At 34.5% G+C, this 27168-nt stretch overlaps 4 protein-coding genes and 1 long non-coding RNA gene across 8 annotated transcripts; 2 read left to right on the forward strand and 3 right to left on the reverse strand.

Annotated features, from left to right (window-relative positions):
* The first annotated feature begins 934 nt into the window (after positions 1-934).
* LOC112294702 (uncharacterized) lies at positions 935-3272 on the forward strand. Its single transcript, XM_024545461.3, has 5 exons — positions 935-1462; positions 1908-1963; positions 2078-2132; positions 2378-2458; positions 2834-3272. Exons 1-5 carry the CDS (start codon positions 1270-1272, stop codon positions 3022-3024), a joined length of 576 nt encoding a protein of 191 aa, XP_024401229.1. The 5' UTR covers positions 935-1269; the 3' UTR covers positions 3025-3272.
* Positions 3273-10802: 7530 nt separating this feature from the next.
* On the reverse strand, positions 10803-12586 carry LOC112273135 (uncharacterized). Of its 2 annotated transcripts, none has more exons than XM_024501606.3 (4): positions 12329-12586; positions 11766-11907; positions 11462-11582; positions 10803-11324 (listed from the first exon to the last, which is right to left on the reverse strand). In XM_024501606.3, exons 1-4 carry the CDS (start codon positions 12385-12387, stop codon positions 11146-11148), a joined length of 501 nt encoding a protein of 166 aa, XP_024357374.1. In that variant the 5' UTR covers positions 12388-12586; the 3' UTR covers positions 10803-11145. The 2 variants fall into 2 exon arrangements, with proteins under 2 accessions (XP_024357374.1, XP_024357365.1); XM_024501597.3 differs by having other exon boundaries at positions 12247-12398.
* On the reverse strand, positions 12397-13444 carry LOC149989730 (uncharacterized). The gene is made up of 3 exons (XR_016499782.1): positions 12856-13444; positions 12657-12714; positions 12397-12534 (listed from the first exon to the last, which is right to left on the reverse strand). It is a non-coding gene; the product is annotated as an uncharacterized LOC149989730 (long non-coding RNA).
* A 4457-nt stretch (positions 13445-17901) lies between these two features.
* LOC112278989 (delta(12)-acyl-lipid-desaturase) lies at positions 17902-20731 on the forward strand. Of its 2 annotated transcripts, none has more exons than XM_024512983.3 (3): positions 17902-18079; positions 18320-18438; positions 19419-20731. In XM_024512983.3, exon 3 carries the CDS (start codon positions 19445-19447, stop codon positions 20570-20572), a length of 1128 nt encoding a protein of 375 aa, XP_024368751.1. In that variant the 5' UTR covers positions 17902-18079; positions 18320-18438; positions 19419-19444; the 3' UTR covers positions 20573-20731. The 2 variants fall into 2 exon arrangements, with proteins under 2 accessions (XP_024368751.1, XP_024368750.1); XM_024512982.3 differs by having other exon boundaries at positions 17902-17989.
* A 3656-nt stretch (positions 20732-24387) lies between these two features.
* On the reverse strand, positions 24388-27139 carry LOC112278842 (F-box/kelch-repeat protein At3g24760). 2 transcript variants are annotated; one of them, XM_024512688.3, is made up of 3 exons: positions 26841-27139; positions 25751-26634; positions 24388-25505 (listed from the first exon to the last, which is right to left on the reverse strand). In XM_024512688.3, the coding sequence occupies exons 2-3, from the start codon at positions 26565-26567 to the stop codon at positions 24922-24924; spliced, it is 1401 nt and encodes a 466-aa protein (XP_024368456.1). In that variant the 5' UTR covers positions 26568-26634; positions 26841-27139; the 3' UTR covers positions 24388-24921. The 2 variants fall into 2 exon arrangements, with proteins under 2 accessions (XP_024368456.1, XP_024368457.1); XM_024512689.3 differs by having other exon boundaries at positions 26847-27088.
* Between the last annotated feature and the right edge of the window lie 29 nt (positions 27140-27168).

Genomic DNA, 27168 nt, shown 5'->3' on the forward strand with positions numbered 1-27168 from the left:
GGATTGCCATGGCATATTGTTTTCTTTTATGTATTCCTCTTGTTGATTTGAGGATCTAGAAATGACCTTTCAATGATAGTCATTTGATTCTCTTTGTGTTTGTGGATGTTTCTAACTTCTTAAGGTTGATGTTGTGATAAGTGCTGCAATACCATGGTGCCAAAAATTGCAACCTGCTCTAATACCACATTAGAACTAAACTTAAACACATCCAAAACACATCCAAAACAGATATGTGGAATGAAGCTAATGCTTGCATTGTTGAATGCATTGAATTGTGCCAAACATTGAACTTTCAAGCACTCTCATTAAACACCAATGTTTTAGGAAAATTTGAAAACAGCCAAGGTACAGAACCAGCATTGTGCCTCGAACCCTTCAACTATTTTTTTTAAAAAAAAACACTACAAAAAGCAACAATCAGCACACAGATAATCAGGGATTTGCTTCGAGGGATTATACTCGAAGCCACTCTATTAAGGCCGCTCCAAATATCCCACAACAATCAAAGCACTACTGCATTGAGGATGTCGATTGCGAAGTTGTATCTTGAGTTCACTCAGAAGGAAATCTCACCCAAGACGTTTTCGTAACAACAACACTTTCGCATCAAGCACCGAAAATTCCTAACCAATCCCATTCACCAGACGTCATTGAAACACACATACATCAGAAACAACCATCGGCCCAATGAGCCAACCTCGAGAGCGCGCGAGAGATTTGAAAGCATCCCAAAATCGTCTTTCGCACCAGATGATGCTTCGGCGCGCCCCTCATGAATCCTGCAGCACTCAACATGCGCAACCCCGCGGTCACGGTTTGCCTCGCAGTATCGTCAGAGGAGCACACGGCATTCCTGAAAAGAGAAGTTGTGGCGCGCGGTTGGCAGCACGGTTTCCCTGACGTTTTATTCTTAACTTGAGACATGAAAGATAAGCTCTGTCCCTGGCATGGTGAAGTTGTGGTTGCAGGAACAGAGTTGGGAATCCAGACTCCATAGTGGATCCTTCATAAATCTCTAAGCAAACTCTTAGTGTTTCGGCATCTTCTAGCTTGGGACCCGTAAAGGTCATTTTATGTGACGTGAATTTTGAATTGATCTCAAATTGGTGCCAAGTCCACCTTCAAGCAGCGGATGAACATTCTTCCTGAATTTCTTCACACAAGGAATTAGGGTTTGAGGTTTAGGGTATGGGGGAATTTTTGTGAGTTGGGTTTGTTTGCGAGGTTTTAAAGGTTTTAGAGGATTTTGCAGAGGTTTAGCTGGTTATGGCCGACCTTGCAATCCCTGCCGTCGTGCAGCGGAACGTTTCGCAGCTTGAAATTGCTGTATCGGACCTGCAGAGGCATATCCGCCTGCTCACTTCTCCGGAATCGCGAGAATCTATTCAGTTACTCTCTCCCGCTGACCGCGCCTCTTACTTCTTGGCCATCGCCAAAGCGGCCAACGCACTCTTTTGCTGTAAGTGCATTTGTGTTGAATTGGACACAGTTCGACGCTCATGAGACTGAGTTTATCTTACATTGATTTTTGGGTGTGAAGAGTTTGTGTCTCTGGTGTTGTGTTAATGTAGTGGCGTGACTTTTATTTAGACTGCCCATTTAGAAACAATGAGCTATGATTGGTGTTCGTTCATAGGGTTTTCAGTTGATTACATTATCAGTCTTCTCTCCAGTGTGAATTTCTGGAGAGCAGTAGTCTTTGTTTCGCCGTATTGTTAAGCTGAATTTTAAATTTGCACTACCTTTGAATACGTGTGCCACAATGGTTTCTAGAATGTTTCGTAATTGATCGGTGATGTTTTTTTTGTTTGAATTTGATTCAAACAAATGTCTGTTCGAGGTTTACAATCCTGCATTCTTGTGAGTAAGACATAACATTAAAAAGGCCTGTGTCGATGATGTAGTGCATCTGAGAACTACCGGCCAGGATCCAGAGAAGCACGGCGTCAAATCTGAATTGGTGCGATACCTCTTCTGTTTTATCACTCCAATCTGGACTTCTTGGCGGCGCTGTATCTTGTGGTGTAATGTTTGTAGTATTCATCTCACCAGCAATGTTGTGTCATGGTGGCAGGAAAGAGTTAGCGTCTATAATGACAAAGTTGCTGCTGCTATAGACAGAAGTATGGGTGAGTCGCGTATAACCCTTGCAGTAGATTTATGCTCCTCTTTCTGTTTCTTGAGGCTCAATGTCGATTGACACATTTCCGATGCTTTTCACGCACCCTAGACATATTTGGTTTCTGTGGGGCTACTTTTTCATGTGTATTTTTCTACTAATTTGAGTTAATTTGATTTGATTTTTTCTTCTCCAGTATCCCATTCCCCAGGTATGCACTCCTCTTGTCTTACAATTTCTTTGTATGTCTTACAGCTCCATCTAGACCCACATCTGCCATTAATGTTCCAGCGGCAAATAGATTCATCGAACATGCAATTCCAGATTTGACTGAAGGTAATCATTCCATTTGGGGGAACTCTTTATAGAGTTAGTTCTTATAAATTTATGCTGTTTTTACTTCTTGCTTGCAACGATCCTGCAGATTGCCACAATTTGGTCATCAAGTTCCTAAATCTGTCAACTTATTTACGTCTTTTTGCACCAATATGAACTCCACAATGACATTAATGTAGAGAAATGAACAGTTGGTTTTTGAGAGTTTGAATGTCAGAGAAATGTTCAACCGATTAGTCTTATTGGAGGAACCTTCAAGGGTCAAAGTTACATTGATTTACTTGGAACGAGAATTGAAATTTTTACTTATCTTGAGGTCAATATTTTACTTAATGCTTTACATGCATGTTAATGAGTTTACTGGTAATGTTGCAGAGCAAAAGCAGAAAGTTCGCGAAATTAGCAGAGGGGGTAAAAGGAGTATGACATGGGTTAGAAATCCCAATGAAGACTCACAAACCAAGAAAAAGCTATCGGTTTCGGAAGCAGCAGCTGCGTTTCTTGCAGAGGCTACCAAGGATCTGGTCCCTACAGCACCTCGTCAGAACCCTTTACCTGACATTTAGTATTGCTGTCTTCTAGGAGTCCAATATGCAAGTTGTGGGCTGTATTAGGGCGACACTCTGCTTTTTTGTTTTTTTTCTTTTATATTTTAAGCAGAACTGGTAATCAAATTGGTTACACTACTCGTACCAAAGTAAGAAGGACTTATCGTTCCAGTGTCCACCTTACTTTGATCTTCTGTTGTGTTGTGCCTCCAAGGCAAGTCTTTGGTGGGACCAATTTTTCAAATATAATTTCGTGTAGTTTCAAAGTGCTGATGAATGTAGACATGAGCCCTTGTATGCTCATATAGCTACCAACGAGGATATTGAATACAGGATTGTTGAGCTGTTTGGAGGATGCCACTTACAGAATGGCTACAGACTTATCTAGTTGTTGCCTTTGTGTATGCTTGCCATGAGTGTTGTGTCTAGCCACAGTCGGTTCAAAGTTGTGAACTGTGAATGTGTCCCAATCCAAACCATTAAGATGTATCATGCATTGATTGAGTAGTTTCATATTAACTTGTATTGATGGTTTAGTTGAAAAGAAGTAACATTATTGTTTAAATTCTTAATCACTGAAACATCATGTCTCCAAAGTTAAATTATTAATATAAAATAAGTCATGTTTTTCTTTCGGATTTGATACAAGGAGTTGATATCTCAAAATTTATGTTTCATCTTGCAATTTTAAAAGATCGAACATTTGTAGTTTTTGATATATTTACTTTGGGCAGTTTTATAAACACATATATACTTCTTACATATTCATTTGACATGAATGAAACTTGCTTTTAAGATTGAAATTGAAAAGAATTAAAAAATTTATTTTCACATTATATAATAATAATATTTTTATAAGTTAATGAGATAATTAAGTGTACATACCAAAAAATTGTATTTTTTAATATATAAGAATATTAAAGCCTTTAAGAACGAAACTAAAGTCAATAAATAACTTAAGTTTATTTTTTTGCTATAGGAAAATATGATTTCATATTATATTGGGACAAAAAGAAATTGTGAATGAATATATACAATCAAATTTGTCAAATCTGATGCTCTTATATTTGATATGCTGCAATAGCCGCTTTAATCTCAGTCTACCAACTTGATTCTGTAATTAATAACCAATAATAGTCAATACTTGATATTTGATAAACACATTAAGAAAAATTAAATTTCTCATGTGCAAAATTTATTAATTTTTTTAATTTCTGCAAAAAAAAAAAAAAAAAAAAAAAAAAAACTTTTTATATTGATTTGTCACAAAACTTAAGGCCAACAAGGAGAAAAGAATTTGTCTAGAGACTGTTGAACCAAACAATCTTATTTCTCAACATTTGTTTCCTTATAGACCTAACTTTGTATCTTTCTCAATGCTTTTGAAACCAATCCTAGACCATTTTTCAAATGCTCTTTCACAATTTTGATAGCACCTCTCAATATCAAAGACTAGACATCTAAGCTAAGTTGAGGCCCATGTGCTTTCATTTCTATTCTCTCTTTGAGCATTTTCTCCTAAATAACAATATCTAATTCAAGAAGCTCATTATATACGAACTCATGATGGATCTCTTTCTCACCTTCTTGATTTAATAAAGCCTTAGTAGACATAGAATTCTTCACTTTAAGAGCAAATATTTGGTGGCTAAGCACTTCTAATACAAATTCTTCCTTTGGAACATTCAAAGCAAATGTTTCTTTTCCATTGCAAGACATATCTTATGGGACATCTTCTACAAGAGGTTGGTTGTCTTTATGGTTGCAAGGTGAGAGGATATTTGTGTGTTTTTAGCAATTAGAGATTATAATAGAAGAAATATAATTCTATGCTATCATAACCTATGTCATTCCTCAAAATTGGTCCACCTAGTAGATATCAATGTGTGATTTATCATCTTCTTCACAATTAATAGCACGTTGAAGATAAAAGCTTCTAATGCAACTTTTGAAGCAAGCAATAATTTCAACATCTATAAATTGTATTTTTGAGCTGGTCTTTGAAACTAAGAAGAGAATTTTAATATTTGTAAGGCAACATTCTTGAATATGTGTGATGGTATTGTAGAGAGAGAATCTTGCTTTAAAAAAGTACTAGGCCTTTAGCTGCAAATCATTGTTCTATCTTCTCTCATATACTTTCAAAAATAATATCTTCTGAATCTAAGTTCTTTCTAAACTCCCTTGACTTTGAATTAGTTAATGAATCATGTACTATAAGTACATAAAGCAAATATAAGAAAACAAAACCTCCTTTGAAACCCCTCATATCCTTCTCTAAAAGAGATTGATTTTTTTTTAAATCCTAAATTCTTTCTTAGTCCTAAATCCTAAATCCTACTCTAATTCTAAATCCTAAACTTTAAGTCCTATCTCCAAACTCTAAAACCTTAAATCTTTAGTTTATTTACAAGTTTTTATTTATTTTTTAAAATGTGGATGGAGGATTTCAAAAAATTGATGCTATTATACTTTAGCTACTACTAACTTAAGGCTCTTTCTTTTTTAAAATATATATATATATATATATATATATATCAATATATTAGAAAGACAAATATATAGAAGGTGTAGGCATCACACATCATTCTAGAAAAAAAATAGATTCCTTGCTCCATCTCTTAAGTGACAAGTTATCTAACATAATTTCCTTATGCAAAGATTACAAGACCAATCTTCCAAATATTTTCAATAAATTAATTGAAGATTATTAAAGAATATCCGTTTCTTCATTTTTTTTCTTCTATAATAGAATTTTGAACATGGGACCTCTTAAGTGCTACTCTAATACCTTATCACCTTTGCACTATCATAAGTTCTTTGCCATGACATGGTGTCCAAAGCCTGAAATCTTTTTCCTATAATCTTTTTCCTTTTAGGTTTTTTTTTTAAATTCCTATTTTTCATAATCTATGAATTTTTTAATCAAAATTTATACATTCACTTATAAACCTATTAAAAACATGTATATAAATTTTTATCTTATATAGATACTTTATTCATTAATTATCTCTAAATTATATTTTTCTTCTTTAAACCTTTATTTTTAATAAAACTATGATACTTCTTATTACTAAAATTTACATATGTATTTAAAAATTTACTAAAAATACTTTATATTAATTTTATTCTAATCTATTATTTAATTTATTAATTATTTTTAGAATCTAATTTTTTTCTTAACTTTTTATTTAATAGATAAAATATATATCAAGAAAATAATGTATTTTATTATCCTAAGATAGTTTTTATATGTTGTAAAATTTTATATTACAATAAAGGTGTATTATCTAAAATAAAAAGAATAATGTAGTTGAAAGCTTTTAATTTCGAGTTCATATATTTAAATCATTTTTATATTAAAAAAAATCTAAACATCCATACTTCTTCGTCATTGTGATAGTAGAACCTAAGCTAAGTACTACTTTTCTTTTTGAAACATCTTGGTTTGATTTCATTGCCAATAAATAAAAAAATCTTGCTCATCACTACCATCAGTATTGCTTATCAAGGCCATAATCTACTAAGTATTGACTTTTTCTCTTCCTTCAATTTGTTGAGAGACAATGGTACAATTTAGAAATATAGAATAAAACTATCTTATTTTACCCATATTGTAAATATTATGAAAATTATATTTGTTGATTTGATAGTTGATGTTTGACAAGTTGTCTACTATTGCATGTATATTTGCTAAAGTGGTTTCTTTATGTGTACAAAATGATTTAAAGACTTAAAAAACTTAAAAGGATTCAAATCATTATCTAAAAAACTTTGGTTATTTGTCCTTATGAATGTTAAGATAGTCGGCAAATTTTATAGCCTTGGCTTAAAAAAAAGAACCAAATAAGTAGATTTCTTTATGTTCACATTGCAGTACTTAGTTGGCCAAAGCATTGTCCACCTCCAAGTGGCTCATTGTATGTTGTCACTTTATCTTTAAGTTTGTTGGAATCATATTAGCATACTCATTTTTTCTCTTAAGAATCTCAAAAACATTGCTTTGAGCGGATACTTTTGTTAGACTTACTTCATCTTTAATCTAAGCTGCCAATTTTTTTTGTACCATTAGTGGTGTACTATCAAATTTTGCACAAATTTTCTTCTTTTACTCTTTGCAGAAGTTGCCAACAATAAGGATTTTTTTCAAGCAAGGTATTTTGTAATGACTTATAATAACAAAGAGCTATAAGAGTGTTTAATTGAAAACAAGAGTATCTATGTAAGAATGTCGATGTTGTAAGATAAGAATAGGAGAATAAATTTTTTTTTTTTTGCTTATTAGGTGGAGTAAGTAAAAAAGAACATTATTTATAATTTTTGAAGTAGGATTTTCTTCAATATTCTTACAGGTCCTTATACCACGTGAAACACTATATCCATGAAATTCTACAAATTATAGTACATGACTAAAGAATAAGAAAGAGTGAAGGGAGGTAGTGAATGAGGTTTTTAAAAACTTTATTAAATTATGTTGACTACAAAGAAAAGATGAGGCATGAGAAAAAAAATGCATCTAAGCATGTAACTCTTGAATATATTTATTTGTGATATCTAATAAAAATTATGTCTATTGATGATATTTGAATTGACATGTTTTATTATATATTAAAAAATTTAAAACATGTTTATTCCAAAAAGATTTTTTTAGATAAGCCTTGTACATAAAGTATACAATGTCAATTATGAGTTGCTATTATATTTAGGATAGAAATATGAATGGTTGTAAGCACAAGAAAATAGAGTGTTAATACAAAAAAAGAAGAGTGATTTACTTTACTAATAGACTCGAATATTGAATTAGAAACTTTATTTTAGAAGTAAGAATCCTTGACAAATACAAGGATTTTGATGAAAATAAGGACTAAGTAAAAGCAACTTTATCATCTTGGTTAATTGTAGAAGTACTTCAATGGTTTCACATCCCTCAACTAAGGTTAAACTAATTGCTACACATGACATTATTATAGGAATAATAATAAATCTATAAAATATGGATAGGAAGGTATAAAAAAAAGAGAGAGAGGACTTTAATTTGACAACTAATAACATGTCTTAGCCACCCTACTAAAATATTAATAAAGAAGAAATTTAGTGATATCTTGCAAGTTATCTTTAACTTTATTGGAATAATATTTTAAAAGCATATTACTTATTATATCATAGTAACATTTAAAATCTAAAAGTAGTGCTTTGAAATTTTTTTATTATTCAATTGGAAGATTGCTTCTTCACACCAATTTGATTTTTCAAAATTTTCTCCTATAAAATAATATTTATTGAATATAAAAAAAAAAACTCACACAATAAAAGCCTAGAATTCTATCCACCATTGGTGCAAGTCATTAAATAGTCAAAAACCTTTGTAATATGTTTAATTTTCTTATACAAATTAGCATTTTGGTTTTTATTCAAAAAGTTATTTATTTCAATAAAATCTTAAATGTTCTAATATAGACTTTAAATCCTTCTTAAGTATCTCTACAAATACCTTGCATATTTGATATTTTGTCAAATTATTCTATCATGGTTAAAGATCTAATATAATACAAAAAAATAATGTAAATAGCTTCAAATCATTAACATATATTACTTAAATAATTCCAAAAGATATTCCATGATATATTAATAAATATAATTTCTAATTTTACCTTCTCATTATTTCTAAAAAATTATATATTAGATATGTTTAATATTTAAAATTATATTTAATATTAAAATTAGCACTTAATTTCTTTATGTATTTTAATAACACAATTTTAATCTAAAATTTTAATATAAAAATTAAAAATCTTAAATCATAATTCTAAACCTTAAATGACTTCTATCTAAGAAAATCTACCTTATAAAATTTAATATATAATTAAAATAATAATTCAATTAGATTCAAAAATACTTCAAAAATTTACAATAATAATGTAACATTATAATATAAAGTTTTTTAAAACCTAAATCTTAAATCCTAAACTCACCTTCTTTTGATTGAATAAAAAGCAAACTCAAAATCCAAAAAACATCCAACCAAATTATATCTTTTGTATAACTAACCAACTAAAATAAAAGTTCTTGTTGCAAATTTTAATATAAATAACTTATAACCTCTTTATGTTCTTTCCAACTTTACTATTCTATCAATTATATTATAAATGGGATTCATTTGTCTATTTCACTTAATTTCACATACACTCCTACATATTCTTTTATCTCAAATTTAAACTTAAAAATTACATGTACTACATTTATTAATTAAAGAAATGATATCTTCATTTTCTTGACCTAGTAGTATTTATCACATTGATTCATCACCCCACTCTTGCAAATTCTAATTTGCCATAAAAACATATAAAAAACCATAAAATCTAAAGATAATAAAAGTATGACTTTCTACACCAATTCAAAACCCTTCCCACACTTATACCTATGTTCATTTCTTCACATAGTTCAACCACCAAGCACAAACACAAATGCTTCTACAAGAAAGAAATTACATCCACAATTAATCAAATATTCCAAAACCATTAATGTACATCTTACAAATAATTCTTCAACCTATGTTTACAAAGTATTGAAATCCTTTACTTTGATCACAAAATCAATACAATGTATTCAATCACTAGGTATTGTATAAATATATATATATATATATATATATATACATAAAAATAAGTGTAAACTTAATCGAATATAATATATATTATACAGCTCTTCATGGAGGTGATCGATTCACGCTGTGGACCACCAGCCCTTACTGCGGGAGGAGTTGCTAGCTTCGCCAGCATTTCCTGTTTAATCTTCGTCGATCAAAAGGAGGTGTTGTGCTGGTGCTGCTGTGTGTTTCAGTGGATCGTGTCCAGTGGATTGTTGAAGGTGGTGATTTCTTCTCAGTGTAACTGTGATTTACGAGGAAAGTATTGACTCATTGATATTGCCACCATAAGGAGATGGCGACGAGGATAATCCAAACAAGAGGAGGAAGAGGGAAGAGGACTCTCAGAATAAATTTGAATGCAGCTTCTGTGACATGAAGTTCCCCAAATCCCAGGCTCTAGGAGGACACATGAATCGTCACCGGGTGGGTGAGTGCCGTAATTTTTTTTGTATTGCTGTTGTTACTGTTGTTTTTAACTACTGAAGCTTGATTCAGAAGCCAACCCGGTTTTGATATCTTTAGGTCATGAGGCCAAAGAAATTCTATCAGTCTCTACATTCATTGGTAGGTCGTGGTGTGAACCTCTCTTCATTTCAGAGAGAATCCTAAAACAGGGTGCAGAGCAAAAACATTCGCACACTTTTCATCCTTTTTCTTCACCCGCTCCCGCTGAATTATTATTATTCTAAAATTCTAAGTGTTAAATATGTATATAAAAATAGAAAATTTAAATATACCTTAATAATTTTTGTATAATAAGATGTTTTGTGCATTAAGATTAAATTTTTAAAATATATACATAAATACTGCAAATAGTTTCTTTACAAAAATTCACATGCAAATATCAAACCAAAGAAAAGACGAATCACAAATATAAAAACACAAAAACGTTGACAAATCACAATCCATACAAGCAATAAAGTCATTAAAATCCTCTCACCTGTCAAAATAGTATCCTACTTTGCAAACCATTTTCCCACTCACAATCCTACGCTTGTCATCTCAAAATGGAAAATCACAATAATGGGCATTCTTAAGATTCAAGCTTCCAAGTGTGTCTGCAACCAAATCTGTGCACAAAACAAACTGCCATTGATACCCTACATTTTTCAAACTTTACTAAGCTTATCCCACAATCCAACCTGTCCCCACAATCAGAAAACTTATTGATTTATGTGCTTGCATGGCATACCATTGCATAAGTGAATATTGAATCAGAAAAAATCTGCCACAAGGACATCCTTTTTTAGATTTAAAACTACAGGATGATGCCTTGCATAGGTGGACCTTGAAGCAGAAAATAAGACATCCTTCTGTAGGCAATGTATTCAACTAGAGCTGGGGCAACTAGCAGTGGTTCTCATAAGAATAGTAGACAATGCAGAGATTGTGTTTACCTCACTTCTGCATCACGTTCACATGATTCTACTCTGGACACTTCTGCAATTTAGAAGCTGTGGAGGAGTAATGTGTGGGAGTCATAGAGGGTGTCATGACAGAGGAAACTGGCCAGAGGCATAGAGTTGAGGCAAAATTGCCATGACAGGTTGGAAGGAGCTAGACAGTGGGACAATCGAAACAGCACGCAACTGCTGCCCATACCCACCTTTTGGAGGTCGCAACACCAGTGACAGCATCTCGCCTTCTAACACCTCGCTTGCCATCTCCACTGCATCAAAGGATTAAACAACATGGTCACTCCTTAGGTGTGCATACATGCTACGTTTGCGATGCAACTGAATGGATATACTATTCATAAGCAGTAATAAAGGTATTTGGTTCTGAAAGCAGACAGTCATGGCTTACTTGCAGTTGGGTTCTGCGAGAAGAATCGGAGAAATTCATCAGCAGAGCAGCCGAACAGGTTCCTAGCTGCTCGATCGAATACCACTACCACCATGGCGGATTTGTCGGTACAAATCGACATCTGCATGCAAAATTTCTACATTAATACTAGATAATCATCAGAAGTCTGTCGCCAAAGCAGGGAAAGATCCAAAAAATCCCTTCGTGAGATAGCCTGTTAATGAAAACCCAAACACTGTCAAACCAGTCCGACCATTAGCATGTCAACCTTAAATGTTTCATGAAGTTGAGCGCTTCGATTTACCAGTATTTTGTACAAGTGCTTGGTAGTTGGTGCATCCCGACTTCGTGGCCGATATCTGCATCTCTCGCAAGGGTGAGCATTCTGAATGTAGCTGCTGCTTTCAGCTGGCAACACTTGTTCACAGAACCCGCATACTCTGTAACTGCCAACAACAACAACCACCACTAAATTCTGTGGCAAATTTTTCATTGATCTCATTAATGCTCGACGCAGTCACAAACGAAACGAAAAAGCGCGCTGTAAGGATCGCACAGAACAAAGAAATGTCTATAACTTCTTCATCTAGCTAATTGCATATTGAACAAGGGAATATAGCCACATACGGAAGTTCTTTCAAACATGAGAATAACAGCAACCCCAGGATTTCTTTGCAAGGTTCAAAAGAATGAGCTGTACGTAGATAAATGAGGAATTAACCAATTCACGCATTGAAACCCACTTCATAACCACAGCACTGATTGCCTAAAAGTAAGGTCCGCACATTTCAGATGCCGATTCATAATCCGAAGTCCCAAAAAATACGAAGCGAGGAGCAGAAAAAGAGATAGAGAGAGCGTCCATACCAGAACGAATTAGGGTCCAGAGCAACAATGGAGCAGAACGGCACTTGAATGTCCGCCATCGCTGATCCATCTGTAACGTCAACAGGCTCTTATCCAGCAGGGCATTTTGCAGGAGCTACGCAGATTTCAAAACCCCTCCACCCCATATCCACATTCTAAGCGCACGGCCCAACAGCTGAAGTCGAAACACCTTCACCTAACCCGAGCTCCAATCCCCCCCCCCCAAAAAAACTTGGTTTATTGCTAAGAAACACACCCATAATCTTTATTAAACAAAAAAAAAAAAAAAAAAAAAAAAAAAAAAAAACGATAGGTTAAAAAAGTTAACTAGAAAACTAAAGCACAAACTTGGCGCCAAGTCGAGCTTGCAGTGCCCGCAAAAATTCCTACGCGAACAAGGATGCAACATTCAATTCCGAAACGGCGTATCGAATTCAGCACGCTCAAGCTCAAACTAAAAAAACCACCACTTCGGTTTAGATGATGTAAAGATGAATTGTGAAAATTATGTATGGTGTTTGGATTACATTCGTTCGTTTGATGTGAAGGAATTTTCTTCGTAGAGCAGGGCTACGAAGCAGAGCTTCACTTCATTTGCATGTTCGAGCTCATCGTCCTTTGTCTCCATTGGATTCCTGTTCTTGCTTAATCTTGCCGTGATTAATGCCGTTCTATGCCTCCTTCTTCTGCTTCTTCCTCTGAGTTTTTTGAGATGCGGTGCATTGTGCTATTGTTAACATTATGCCGATTTCCTTGTGTTTTTTGAAGAGTAAAGCCGTGGACAGCTGAAGCAAAGGCTCGAGGTCGCTCCCCTACGTCTATTGTAATCGAAACCTCTGCGAATTGCTTGTCATTCTCCCAGGGATTTCTATAGTAGTTTATGGTTTCAATGCTTTGAGAGATCCTTTCGTTCAGTTGTTCTAGTCACAATTGGAAGATGCCTTGTATTGTATTGTATTGTAAGAATGTTTGTTTGTTTTTCGTGCAATGCCAATGCAGATTCAATAACCCTACATCACCAACTTGAATTGATGACAACGAGATGCCATAAAGCTTGACTTACTTTCACTTGCATGTACACATATGATATTCGGAATACTGAATTCATTTTTTTATATTTTTCAAGTTTTTTTTTTTTTTTTTTTTTTTTTTTCTAATGTGTGATAGAATTTTTAATTTAGTCGTGTTTTGGTTGAAGCTTTTGGAATGAGAGTAATCAAATTGCTTTTATGTGACTTGAGAATATTTTCGATTGATATGTGTGTAAATTTATATTATTTTAACATGATTAAACTAATTGATTTAAAATATACATATATATATATATATATATAAATAAAATTAAAACACAAATTTTTATTCTTATATTTATAAAATCATTATAAAAAATTATTATAAAATTACATATAATTTTATTGCTATTCTATAATTAACATCAGTTTTTTAAAATTAAAAATCAATAAAAATTAATCATTTAATAAAAATATTTTTTAATATTTTAAAAACCAAATTATTTACAAAACTGTAATATAAAAAAATTAACATACTTTTTTATATAAATTTATATTAAATCATATATGTATAGTTTTAAAAAATGTAACATGATATCATGGACATCCATGTTCTTTTTTTATAAATTATCTAAATAATATGAGTAGGTGAAAGTAAGTAAAAGCAAATAAATTTGAAGATATGTATAAAGGTAACTCTTAAAAAAGAGCATCTTAGAAGCTATGTAGATGCCGTTTTGCCTTAAAACATATGTATAGTTAATTGACAAGTTAAAAACGTGGCCAATAAGTTGGACATGTGGCATACATATAGAAAGCTTGTTTTGCAAATTAGACACATGTATTGCAAGTTTGACACATATTAGAGATCCTACAAAACATTGCCTCATAGCTCTTAATTAGACAGTATATATAGAAGTAAGAGTGAAGCCTTCTTCATTCTTATCAAGTCTTTTCTTACTTCTAATTTAGTTTTAAGAGTCTTTAATTTTCTTGTCTTTTTGCAATAGTTGTTCTAATTACATTCTTCGAGTTTTTGTCTTTGACACATGCTGATTTTTACAACATGATCTAAAAACATTGTTTATGATAATATAATATATAATTTAATAAAAATATACTTACATTTAAAAAAGCATTCTATCTGTTTTTATTATTATAAGTTTTTATTAGTTATCTAAAATTACACTTATTATTATTGTATAAAAAATAAATATGTCTCATTAATATTTTTATATATTTATATAAAATTTTATTTATTTATTTAGAATTTAACTTACTTATATATAAAACATCTCAATCTAAAATTATAAAGGACAGATTAAAAATGCTATTATTATTGTTATTTTTAGTTATGATTAACATTATTTTGCAACAAGAGTCCTTATACGCTATACAACCTATTAAAGTCTTATTTTTATTTATTATTCCTATAATCTTGTTAAAATCATATTAAGTTCTATTTGTTTTTTTTATAAAAATTATAATCATTAACTACCAAATCTAGAATATATATGACATATGCATTTTTATTCCAAAAATCTAATATTTAGTCTTGTGCTCTCTAAAATTCTATATTTTTCTTTAATCTTATTTATTGAAATCATCAATCTTAACCTCACTTATTTAAATCTTTTATCACTATCATATATATATATATATATATATATATTATATGTTTTTCAATATATATATATATATATATATATATTATATGTTTTTCAATATATATATACATATATATATTATATGGTTTTCAAATAATATTAATATAATTGCTGATCTATTTCTAACTTGCTTATTATGTATATTTTTTGTATAATAATTCACAACCTTCTTGCCTTAAACTATAAATCTATTTCTATTCTATAGTTTCAAATATTACTTTTGTATGTGACTTTATATGACATTTGCAAGTGATTTACTACCACTACTATCCATATTATATGCATCTATTTTGTTTTCTAAGAATATAGTCTGATTTGAAGCAGTTACAACCTTCATATATCAATATATGAAAAATTCAATATAATCAATTGTGACTTCAATACATAAAACTATGGTCAATGTTACAACCATTTTATTACATACATAAACTTATATAAACTTGTTTAGTTAAAATTTAGTGGTCTAGCCTATTTCAAGTATATATATATATATATATATACTTATAGTTTTTTAATATTGTTGGATTAAATATGAGAGCTTTAGTCTTAAAATTATATATATATATATATATATATATATATAAAATATACATATACACACTATGTATTTTTAAGTATTCCATTGTAGTAGTCTTTTAAAAATAAAAATAAAAATTACATAGGATGTGTATAGTTTAATTTTTTTTTATTAAAATGTTTGAATTATATTTAAAGAATGAGTACTTTGATTTTAATTTTATAGATGTCCAGTATTTAATTATTTATGACCAATATTATATTGATTTGTTTTTGTAAATGCTTGCTCTATTCTTATAGACAATCTTAAAGTAATTAATTTTTATTCTTTTATATTTAGAAAGTGGATTTTAAAAAAAATTTTAAAAAAAGCATTTGAGTATTGCCTTAATCACTTACAATAAATTATATATATATATATATATATAGAAGAGATTTATTATAAAAAATAACCAATCAACTTAAAATTCTAATATATATACATATATATAGATACTAAAGTAATATATTTAGAATTTAAATTAATTATAATATTTTTTCCTTTTTTTATTTTAATATTAGTTTCTAATTTTCATTTCAAAAGTTTTGCAAAGATTGTTAAAACTTTAAATTAAAAGAAAATTTGAATAAGAAAACTTAACAAATTACAAGTAAAATTTATTGTGTGTAGGGCAATGTTTTTTTATTTTTAGATTGTAAAGTACAAAGATCTCATGCTTTGTCAAGTTAAATCTAATTAAAAAATCAACTTGGGCATATATTAAAATATTATTATTATAGAAGATATATATAACTTCTATATAACTTTTTGGAAAGAGGTAAGGACAATATACTCATTACTTTTTTCTAGATACTAACTAATAGATTTGAATAGAATTTTAATTACAAACTAAAATCTAAATTAAAATATGAAATTATTGCTATATTGATCAATATTTGTTTTTACAAGTATAAATCAACATACCTTATCTTATAATTGCCTCCAAATGTAATTTTGATTTATGGATGAAAATAAAGCTTTAAAAAATATATATATATTTATATATTGATAATTTTTTTTAAGTAGCAAAGAAATGTAAATCAAGTTTATATTTTATATTTAGACATCTGCCACAATTTTGTAGAAGTTGTATATAAATTCTAAAGAAGCAATATAAAAACAATTTGTACACTTCTTTACAATGTCTATTGCATAAATATTGATATTGGACTTTGGAATTCTGATACATATTCATAAGTAAAGTATAATTTACATATCGTATAGAAGCATCTTAAAATTGTTGTAAATTGTCCTCTTGTTATAATATAAAATAGAAATAATAAAAGCATCTTAAAAACGATTGGTTGTTTGTAATTGGTAATAACATTTTGTTGTTACAAGGAGATGCTTTGCATGTACTTATTTATTTATTTATTTATTTTGTTGTTGCTGGGGTGTTTCGAAGTCGGAGTTGGGGAACTTGCTGACCATCACATTTCGACGGCGTAGAGCTTTGCTGGGTTGTCTTCTCGAGTGAGCTTTCGCCAGATCGACAATCCGACCTCCACGGCATCGGTCGAAGACAACAGTGTCCACATCGCTCCATCGAATGTGGCTGTGGGTTATTTATAGTCGTGGGCTCAAATGAGTGGTGGTTGCTGGATGTCTTCGTGATGTAGGGTTTCACGTTGTCGTCGGGGGAGAGACAATGGGTTTTCACCTCGTTGGCTTGGAGCATTTGCAAGTGACTCGCGCATGTCACTGCCAGAGCCACTGCAGCCATGATTCCAAAAAACCGTGAGTCGATACCGGGTTCTCCCACTTGTACTTTCCCTGGTGAATATTACGAGGTTGGTATGCTGCTGTTCAGCTCTGCAGTGGAACGAAAAAATCATGCGGACCGTGTTCGCTCGCCGTCGAGCCGAGGGTCCCACTTGGAGGCTCAAGATGGGGTCTTACTACGGGAAAAACCGTTACACGGCGAAGAGAATTAGGTGACTGGAAGCTGGAAGTGCGATAATGGAAAGAAACAAAATAAAAAATACTAAAGGTGTAAAAGCGAAGCTGAGGTATATACCAACAACTGAACTCACAGCGTTGGAATTTCCGCCTGCGATTGAAGGCAAGGATCAACCATCCTGTGAGATCGCACACCCCGGATGAAAGTAGCTCAAAGATATTGTCAGACTGTAGTTGTCGCGTCATTTATACTTGAGTATAAGTGTGGCCCCTACATTGGTGCATATTTGACTCAATGATAGTATTGGGAATGCCTCTAAATGAACAGGATTCTTAACATAGGAAACATTTTTTCATCTGGCCCTACATGGGGGTGGTTCTATGCCATCAAGGCCATTCAAGACCAATCGACGTCGTCTATCATTTGCCATTCTCCGGTTCTTCGCAGCTCTCTTGCTCTTCGCCGTGCTTCTTGTCTGGGCAAGTCTGCGTTTGTGCAGCACCAGCAGTCCCCAAGACACGGAGAGAGGTAGGTCGGAGGAGTGTTAATGGCCTTTTCGGGTGTTCGAGATGCATTTGCGTGGTAATGTAGGGAAAAGCATCATTGATCGGTGTGAAGGTCAGAGCGGGGGCTGAGAACCGAATTTACAAAATGCGGTGTGGAGTCATTGTCGAGGACCATTTGTATTGCCTGAACCTCGGAAGTATCTGTCTTCGCTTCATTATAGCGAAGCTGAATGCCATTTCGTGGCATGTTGTGTTTGGCTTTGAGGATGTTGCTGAAGTTGCGTCGGTTGGGTCTCGAGGCAGAGAGGATGAAGAAGGATCTGGGTGATTCAGTGGGTGTTTATCATTGCAGGGAACTCATTGACGGCTACCTCGAGCAGCGGAGTTTAGGTTTGGTCCTCGCCAGGACGGGTGCAGAGCGCACGCTCTCATTGGTGGAGACCAAATCCTTGCTACTGTGAAGCAGGCGAGGTTTGTACTGGCTCGCCTTGAACTAAGTGATTGATTGAGGATAGGTATGAGAGGCAGGGAGAATGATGGTACATGTGCTCTTACATGGGGCATGTTCTAGTTACTAAAAGATTTGCTGAAATGCTTATGTTGCTTATGCAATTGTTGAAATACTTAAAGGACGTATCCTCGCCACATAACCCACGCCCTGCGGCGCCCTTATGGTTGTGCATTCCTGTTCAGCACGACCTGTGAACCCAGTAGTGTTCGGTCGCCTTGAGCCTGACGCTTTTACTGATTCAAACCCGCATTCTAGGTAGTGTCACATTCACATATGTAACAAATAGATTGCCAATTTGGTCTATGTACTGTTTGCACCCGCTTATTTTTGTGCCTATTGTTTCGTACTGTAAGAGTACTAGTCATTTCCACATTGCGCACTGTTGGATGCGGCCATTCAGTGCAATCTGCGAAAACATCTGCACAGGGCGCATGACTCTCCCTTTCACCTTCTCACCCACTCACCCATCCAGCAGTCCCCGCTCGGCGCTCGTTATCCTCATCGGTTGTGGTCGTAGTTTACAAAACTGAAATGGAGAGCAGCTCCTGTATGCGATTGTATACCAGCTTGTCTTCCTGTCCTTCCTTCTATGATTAACACGCTCAAGTTGAATTGTCTGTTTCAAAGACTAGATCTCATTGATCAGTGTTTTATGAGGATGTCTATCGTAGAGTTGTCGTGTTCTACCATAGAATCTAATCGTGCTTGTTAGGTGTAAGAAATACGCCAGCAATGGCAAAGTTTGCATGTCAGAACTGATCTTTAGATAATCAGTTTTGCATGCTGAATGGGAGCACGTATAATGTGTCCATTACTCCTATTTTTTCGGGGAACCTTCCATGTCTGGAGGTAGCTTCCTCCTGGTTTGTCCTTTAAACCATGTCTGGAGGCACGTACGTCGTTTTCTATCTGACGACGATCGAATGTGGTTGTCAACCAGGTGCAAAAGTCTTGTAGACCAGGAAAATGGGGAAAGGAGGCAGAGCAGTTGGAGTGGAGGAGGCGATCAGCCCAGTGGAGAGAGCGCCATCCAGCAGACCACCCTTCACGGTCGGTGACTTGAAAAGGGCTATCCCTCCTCACTGCTTTAAGAGGTCGATCCCAAGATCATTCTCATATTTGATCTTTGACCTCGTCATTATCAGCATCGCCGTCTACTGCACCAAGTTCTTCGTCTATGATGGACTTCTGAACTGGGCTGTTTGGATCGCCTATTGGGTTGTCACCGGGTGCGTTGCAACTGGAGTCTGGGTCATCGCCCACGAGTGTGGTCACCACGCATTCAGCGACTACCAGTGGCTGGACGACACTGTAGGGCTCATTTTCCACTCGCTCCTCCTCGTGCCATACTTTTCGTGGAAATACTCCCACCGCAGGCACCATTCGAACACCGGGAGCGTGGAGAAAGACGAGGTCTTCGTGCCGAAGGTGAAGGAGGAGTTCGGGGGCATTGGTAGGTATCTGCAGCATCCTCCCGGTAGATTGATCCAGATTATCGTCACGCTCACTATGGGGTGGCCGATGTACTTGATCTGGAATGTCTCCGGGAGGAAATATGATCGCCCAGCCTCCCACTTCAACACGCACAGCCCCATCTTCGTCGACAGGGAGCGCTTCTTCGTTTTCATCAGTGACATCTCCCTCCTCGCAGTCGCAGGACTTCTCTACAAACTCTACTCCGCCTTCGGGCTGGCCTACCTCATCAATATGTACGCCATACCCCTCCTCATCGTAAACGGCTTCCTAGTCCTCATCACTTACCTCCAACACACACATGCTGCTCTTCCGCATTACGATTCCCGAGAGTGGGACTGGCTTCGAGGAGCGCTGGCCACCATGGATAGGGACTACGGAATCCTGAACCATGTGATGCATCACATTACTGACACCCATGTTGCACATCATCTGTTTTCCACCATGCCGCATTATCATGCTTCCGAGGCAACAGAGGCAATCAAGCCAATTTTGGGCAAATACTACCAGATGGACAGAACTCCTGTGCCCCTGGCGTTGTGGCGAGAGTTTCGAGAATGTGTGTATGTCGAATCAGAGAATCAGGATGGGGTCCTTTGGTACAAGAACAAAGTAGAATAAGGGATAGTCTTATCGTCTTTCCTCGCCTCACCATTTTGTCCACCAGAGGGGTTAATTAGTTGTACAGTGCTCAGCAATCTCGGTCTCGGCCTGGGAGGGGGTCAGATGTCTTGGGTGTGATGAACTCAAACAAAAATCAATCAAAACATGTTATCAAAATTCTATGAGCGTTGTGTGCTGCGTCATAGTGATTCCACTCCTGTTCACAGCACTTCAATTTGCACTTACCGTATCGATTGAGTGATGGGTCACGCAAAACTTTTTGTGCGTAACAATATAGGCAGTGACTCCCAATTGCCTTTTTCATGGCTATGGTAGCTGTTGAAGAAAACCGCCGAACACAATTAAACTTATTCTTCAAAAGCAAATTGTTAAAAATCTCTGCACAAATCTCCATTGGTGCTCCACTTCGATCACATTCACTTTACTGGATTTTCATCAAAACCTGCCTCCCAGTGAGCGGTGGATGGGAGATTCATCAAAAAATTCATCTCCTTTCTCTCATTCGAACATTGATTTCCCCCGATAGCTATGGATAGTCACACCACGCACTGGTCAGCACTCGAAAGAGGAAATCTCCAAATACTGGAAAAAATCAGCCTGCATGATTGACGTGGCCCGACCCGAACTGAGCCCCAGATCCAGTCCGCACCACGAATCCTCGCCTCGTGCAATCCGTTGTCCAGACACGACAGAGGGTGCGACAAAACTGGGCTCGCAAACAAAAACCCCCCCGAGGCGATTCTCTCCACGGGTGCGGGACGGGTCCCCCTTTCCGTAATAGGCCTTCAGATCCCGGGTCGGGTCGTATCGTATGAGGAAGTGTATATGGGTGTGGCGGATTTATTTATTTAGTCATTAAGTTAGGGAAATGTTAAATGGACCCTATTTTTTTACTATAGCAACCCACACATCCTAATCATCATGAAAACAAAAAAACAAAAATAAAAAAATGACATCTAGATTCATTTCTCCACTATTGGATTTATAACCAATGAAACCCAACCACATTCATCATGATTACCATATTCTTCATCAAGGGTGGGTCTATTTAGTAAAATCATGGGTCTATTTAACATTCCCTTTTAGTTATGCCATGAAAATTTTATTTATTCATTGAGGTTGTAAAAGCTGAAACTGCCCTAAATTGATAGATTTTCATGTAGAATGCTTGGTATATATATATATATATATATATATATATATATATGTATATTAATATGTATAAATTTATTTAATTAAACAATTTTACAGAGAATATCAAGAGTATAATTCGTAATTTTTAATTATCAGTTCAGTTTGTGATTTTTTTTATTAAAAAATAGTATTTATAGTATGGTAATAAAAAGAATTATTTTTGTAACTTCACATAAAATATACAGTCTCTTATATTATTGCATGTATCACATGTAAGTGTAATTTTATATATCTCAATTGGTCTTGAATATTACCTTATTCACTTTATTTATTAATAAGGGATTAGATTTAATAATTAAGATAATTATCCTATATATTTTAAAATATGTATTAGTGAGTATATTCCTAAATTTTACAAAATCTACATTTTCATTCTTAAGATGAGTAATTTCTATTGAAGTCTAATATTACTATTACACTCCAAAATATTCTTCTTAGAATTTGAGTTATTTTATTTCTTAAACTTTTTTTATTTAGTTTCTTTAAACTTCAAGGTGTAGTAATATGAATATAAATATATTAGAAGATATAATAATATGGTATTAAAAATAATATTAAATTCTTTCTAAACATTAATGATTTTTATAGTGGATATCTATTTACTTTATATAAAACAAGAAAATTTATGTTTAAAATTTTATACAAATTATTTATATATTAAAAAAAACTTAAAATATGTATTATTTAGTTTTTTTTTAGTTATTTGGGGTTTTTGCATGAGATTATACAATTGTAGCTGTTTTAACTTAAAATTAGTTTGGATCTTTGGCATTATTACTTTTATACAAAATATATATATATATATATATATATATATATATATTGCAATAGTAGTTTAAGTTAATATTAATAATTAAGTACTAATTATTAGTAATTTTACATTGATATCATTTATGTCTTACTTTTTGGTTGAAAAGAGATTTGTAAAACATAAAGTTTTTTTTTTTTTTTTTTTTTTTTTTTTACCAACAACTTGGATTGTAGATATCAATAGTTTAACTATACAAGGATATTTTGATCTCATTATTTATTAAAATTTATACAATTATATAACTTAGATGGTCCATCAAATGTGCAACAAAACTATCCACTTTTTATAATTATTACAGATAATAGGTCTTTTTATTAAATTAATATTCTTTACAATGTATATTAAAAAGATTGTTGTTAATTTGCAAATTGTCAAAATGAAAAATAATAATTGTGATCCTAAATAGCATAGATTCTAAATAATTCTTTTGTGGTTAATGTAAATTATAAATACCATCTTTTATTTAGTTTAATATGATAATTTTTATTTTTAACAAATAAAAATTTAACTATATAGACAATGAATTCATCTCTTTTGACAATTAAATTTTAATTAAGCATTATGCTGACCATTATGTTAGACGTACATATATGGATGTATATACTTCGTTTTTATTTTTTTAGGATCACAATAAAGACATTGACTTGAAATTTGATATACTAGTGACATAGTAGAATATCTTGGTGAAGTAGTACTTTTGGAGGTTTTTACTAATGGATATTAAAATTAGTTAACAAGTATTTTAAATTCAAAGACCATTTTAGAAATGGCTGTGGAAGAATAGGTACCTACCTAGTGCATAGTGTTAGATGAATAAAAATTGAATTAATTTTCTGTACCAAAGCATTTTCAATAAATCCTGAATTTTTTTGAAACTCTACATTCTAGATTCAAAATTCCTCGTGCTAATATTTTAAGACAATGGAATAATTGATTGTCTATCATTAAAATGTCCACAAAATCCAAGGCAACTATCAATCATTTATTTCTATTGACACACATAGATGAAGAGTGAATAATGTAAAAAGATATGAATGCAAATTAGGTATCTATTTTGCAAACTTGTTTGGAAATGACCACAAAAACATTAACAATGCCATAAGGTAACCAAAATTAGTAAACAACAATACAATATTATTGACACTAAACACTTTGGCTTACATTAAATGTTTTTATTATAATTTTTAATATATATATATACAATATATATATTTTAACCCTAAACAAAATAGTTGGTATAAATTTAAAAAGATTGGTATTTTAAAGTAGGTGGTAATTCACTAAAATCACAATTATAAGATTTTTTTTTCAATAAAATAAAAAATACTTTTAATTTGTTTTTTATACACAATATAATGTTATTTTAAAATCAAACTATAAGTTCAAAAACTTTTAGTTAATTAGATACATCCTCCAAGTGCCTCCAAGAGCATTTTTGATAGTCAGTCAAAAAAATATTATTGTTATCGGTTGTAAGTATTTTTTTAATTTGTATTGATCTAATGAAACCCCAAATAACTTCAACATTAACATATACCTTCATGGTTGTTCAGAAAGTAATTGCCTTTGTGAAGATAACCAAGTGTAAATGTTTTTACTCCTCAGTTGTACATATCTTGTTCCATACAATCCTTACTTCCAACGACATCAAACACAAGATAGTGCTACTTGAACAACTACTTGCTTAATTTGCAAAGGATGTGATGTGAAATCTCAGACATGGTCAACACTCACAATCCAAACGTCTAGTCAATTCACCACCACCAACTGTTGCAGAAAACACACACAATACAGCATTGTGGTGGAATAGTGGAAACAAGAGCTTCATCATCTCATATTGCAAAAAAACCACCTCAGCACCTGCTTTCGGATGGCAATTCTCCGTGCAAGCCCACAAACACAGCTAGAGCGCTCAGTGGCAAAAAAGACAAAAAAAGAAAAAAACACCCCACAAGCTGGTAAAAATCTCTCCTTGCTTAGATGGGTAGTTTGTTGCCAGCTAGAAGTTTACAGCTCTGTTTGTGTCTAGGATACAAGGTATCACCAATGTTGCATCATCAATAACTCGGCGAGCACCAGCAGCAGCACTGATTGTGTGCAAGTAGCGAGAAGACTTAGTGTTTCGGTAAATGTGGCAGAATCTCGGGAGTCTACTAACGTTTTTTTGGGGGAGAAAAACAGACACGCACACGCTCGCCAGCTTCATGATCAGTCGGATGGAAAAGTCCTGGTATTGCTCGTCTGCGATGCATTAGTATAAATCGGCATGGGGATAGCAGCTCTTGATATCCAAAATGCCAAGCCTGCGATATGATGATGCTATACATTTGTGTGGGTGGAGTCAGTGCGGTGCGGGAGAGGAGGGATCGGTGTTGATAGAGGAGCAGAAAGTGACCACCTTGTCGAATCTACACCCTAAGTTTGAGATGCTAGGTAGTGTACGCCAGAAGGTTTTGTGATCCTCTAGAGAAATGTCTCCCACCACCACCGCTCTGTCAGGGCTGTATGTGTTGGAGATGTACAGCAAATTGTCGCTCATGAGGAAATTTAGGGTCGGGTCTGTGCAACCGTCTCCCAGAAGCGCGAACAATTCTAATGGCATCGACCCCACTTGGATCAAACGCTGTGTCTTGGAGTTTACTTTCCAAATCGCCACCGTGTGTTCTTCCGGGTGCTCGGCATCTTGATACAACCCGACCACCACGACCGTCTTGCCGATAGCCATAATGTGGTGGTATTGCAAACCTTGAGGACACTCCCAATGCATTGGAGCCCATTCTCTGGTACACAAATCAAGGGCGTGAATCGTCCATGAGTGGATCAAAGACACGTAAAACTTGTTCCTGCACACAACTCCAGACATCCAACTTCTTGAGCTGCTTCCATTGAAGTCCTCAGGCAAGTCGTCGTATGTCTCCCAAGCATCTGCAAACAGAAGAGTTGCCATGAGTAAAAAGCTACTGATATCCTGCCGTTGTAGCCATAAGTTGCAAAATCCGAGGAGCCAGGAGTTGAAGCGTAAGAGACATGCGGAGCTTCAAGGATAGAACGCAAAAGTGAATGCTCATATCCGTTTTTGCAGAGATTATTCACTATAGGAAAACCAGCAGTCGGTGAAAATCAGTCCTTGTTTCAAAACGGTGCTGTGAAAGATAATGTGATACACTTACCAGTCTCGGAATCAAAGACCTCCACAGCCATGTGCTCGTCCTCAAACTCTGGTGTCCCTCCAGCCACCACCACTTTATGACCACTGCCCGTCTTTCCAGTGCCAAGAGCAACCCCCACAACAGGAGAACCCCTTGGAAATTCCATCTGCGGAGTCTCGTACCACTCATCTACGAAAGCCGAGGGCGACGATGTGGAGATCGTGAGCTTGTACTTCAACCTGTCTTCACCAAGGCCAGCTATGGCATACACCAATCCACTCGCGCCTGCTAAAGAGCCATGATTGTGGGAAGGGATTCGCAACAGTGGAAGCGTGATCCATGTGTTCAATCCTTCGTCATATGTGATGGCGTGCGACTTGCTGCTAACTAAGTTGTTGATTACATAGTAGACAAGCCATGGCTGTTGTTCTCCAAGCTGCTTGTGAAGAATGCCAAACCGTGGCGTGTTGATGACCACATCCCAGCGCTTGCAGACCTTTCGGCAGGTTTTGATAGAGAATAAAGGTAGTCTAGCGAGGGTATACTCCAGTATGTCATCACTTAGATGGCCCCATAAATCCTCGGCTGAGGGATTTTGTTCCTGCTTGGCCATGGCTGGTACCACTGGGATCCGCTTCAAAGTAATGCGTCCCGAGCGCTCGGATATTGGTCTAAGCATAACGCTTCGTCCTTCCACCTCAGACCTCTTTGCAGCATCAAAAGCCTCGTTCGTCGGTAACGAGGACCTTCGCATGATCACACCCTCCATCATCTCGGGCGCACTCGCATGCATCTGCTTCGGAAGAGGACTGCTGAGATCATCCGTGAAGGAATCCATCTTGAAGGACGTAGATCGCGCAGAGATCGGCGAGGTTTATACAGTGTTGACGAAGACGAGGAGATATCTAGAGTGGCAAAGACCACAATGTTTTGTCAGCTGAGAGCAGTTTCCAAATAAACAAAAGTAGTTCTGTCTGCTTACTACAAGATCTTGATTCTCTAGAGCTAAAACATGAACACCTCAGCTCCGGGCAGATACAAGATGGTGACAACAGCCAACGATGGTCAGGGTTTCGCAGAGGACGATCCTTACAAAAGCAGCAACACTTACCCTTACCTTGCAGCTACGTGTTCCTCGACTTCAGGATACCTCGGAAAACCTCAACCCCCACAAAAGGGCAGCCTCATCCCAAAAAGAAAGTTCTTAACCCAGCTCCGCAAGCCACCTCTCTTCACTGCACATGACCACCACTAAAACCCCACTGCATACACAGATTACACAGCTATTGAGTTGAAAGACATTCTGGATTTCACCGCGATCCACTATCTAGTATGTGTGTGTGTAATTGTCTCTCTCTCTCTAACACTCTCTCGCTCTATGGGTGTGGTGAAGGTTAGATGTAGTCAGTACGGTGTGGAAAAATTAAATGTGGTGGCCC

The sequence above is a fragment of the Physcomitrium patens genome, chromosome 2 (assembly GCF_059467195.1).
Source record: "Physcomitrium patens ecotype Gransden chromosome 2, ASM5946719v1, whole genome shotgun sequence".
Classification (NCBI taxonomy): Eukaryota; Viridiplantae; Streptophyta; class Bryopsida; order Funariales; family Funariaceae; genus Physcomitrium; species Physcomitrium patens.

Bases quoted from the DNA above. Each gene is read 5' to 3' on its own strand.
- LOC112294702 (XM_024545461.3), top strand. From the start codon at position 1,270: ATGGCCGACCTTGCAATCCCTGCCGTCGTGCAGCGGAACGTTTCGCAG. The intron at 1,964-2,077 runs GTGCGATACCTC...TCATGGTGGCAG, and splicing joins ACGGCGTCAAATCTGAATTG to GAAAGAGTTAGCGTCTATAA. The intron at 2,459-2,833 runs GTAATCATTCCA...GTAATGTTGCAG, and splicing joins AATTCCAGATTTGACTGAAG to AGCAAAAGCAGAAAGTTCGC.
- LOC112273135 (XM_024501597.3), bottom strand. From the start codon at position 12,398: ATGGATCAGCGATGGCGGACATTCAAGTGCCGTTCTGCTCCATTGTTG. The intron at 11,583-11,765 runs GTAAATCGAAGC...TTTTGCATGCAG, and splicing joins AGCACTTGTACAAAATACTG to ATGTCGATTTGTACCGACAA. The intron at 11,325-11,461 runs GTAAGCCATGAC...CCTTTGATGCAG, and splicing joins CTCGCAGAACCCAACTGCAA to TGGAGATGGCAAGCGAGGTG.
- LOC112278989 (XM_024512983.3), top strand. From the start codon at position 19,445: ATGGGGAAAGGAGGCAGAGCAGTTGGAGTGGAGGAGGCGATCAGCCCA.
- LOC112278842 (XM_024512688.3), bottom strand. From the start codon at position 26,567: ATGGATTCCTTCACGGATGATCTCAGCAGTCCTCTTCCGAAGCAGATG. The intron at 25,506-25,750 runs GTAAGTGTATCA...TTCTGTTTGCAG, and splicing joins GGTCTTTGATTCCGAGACTG to ATGCTTGGGAGACATACGAC.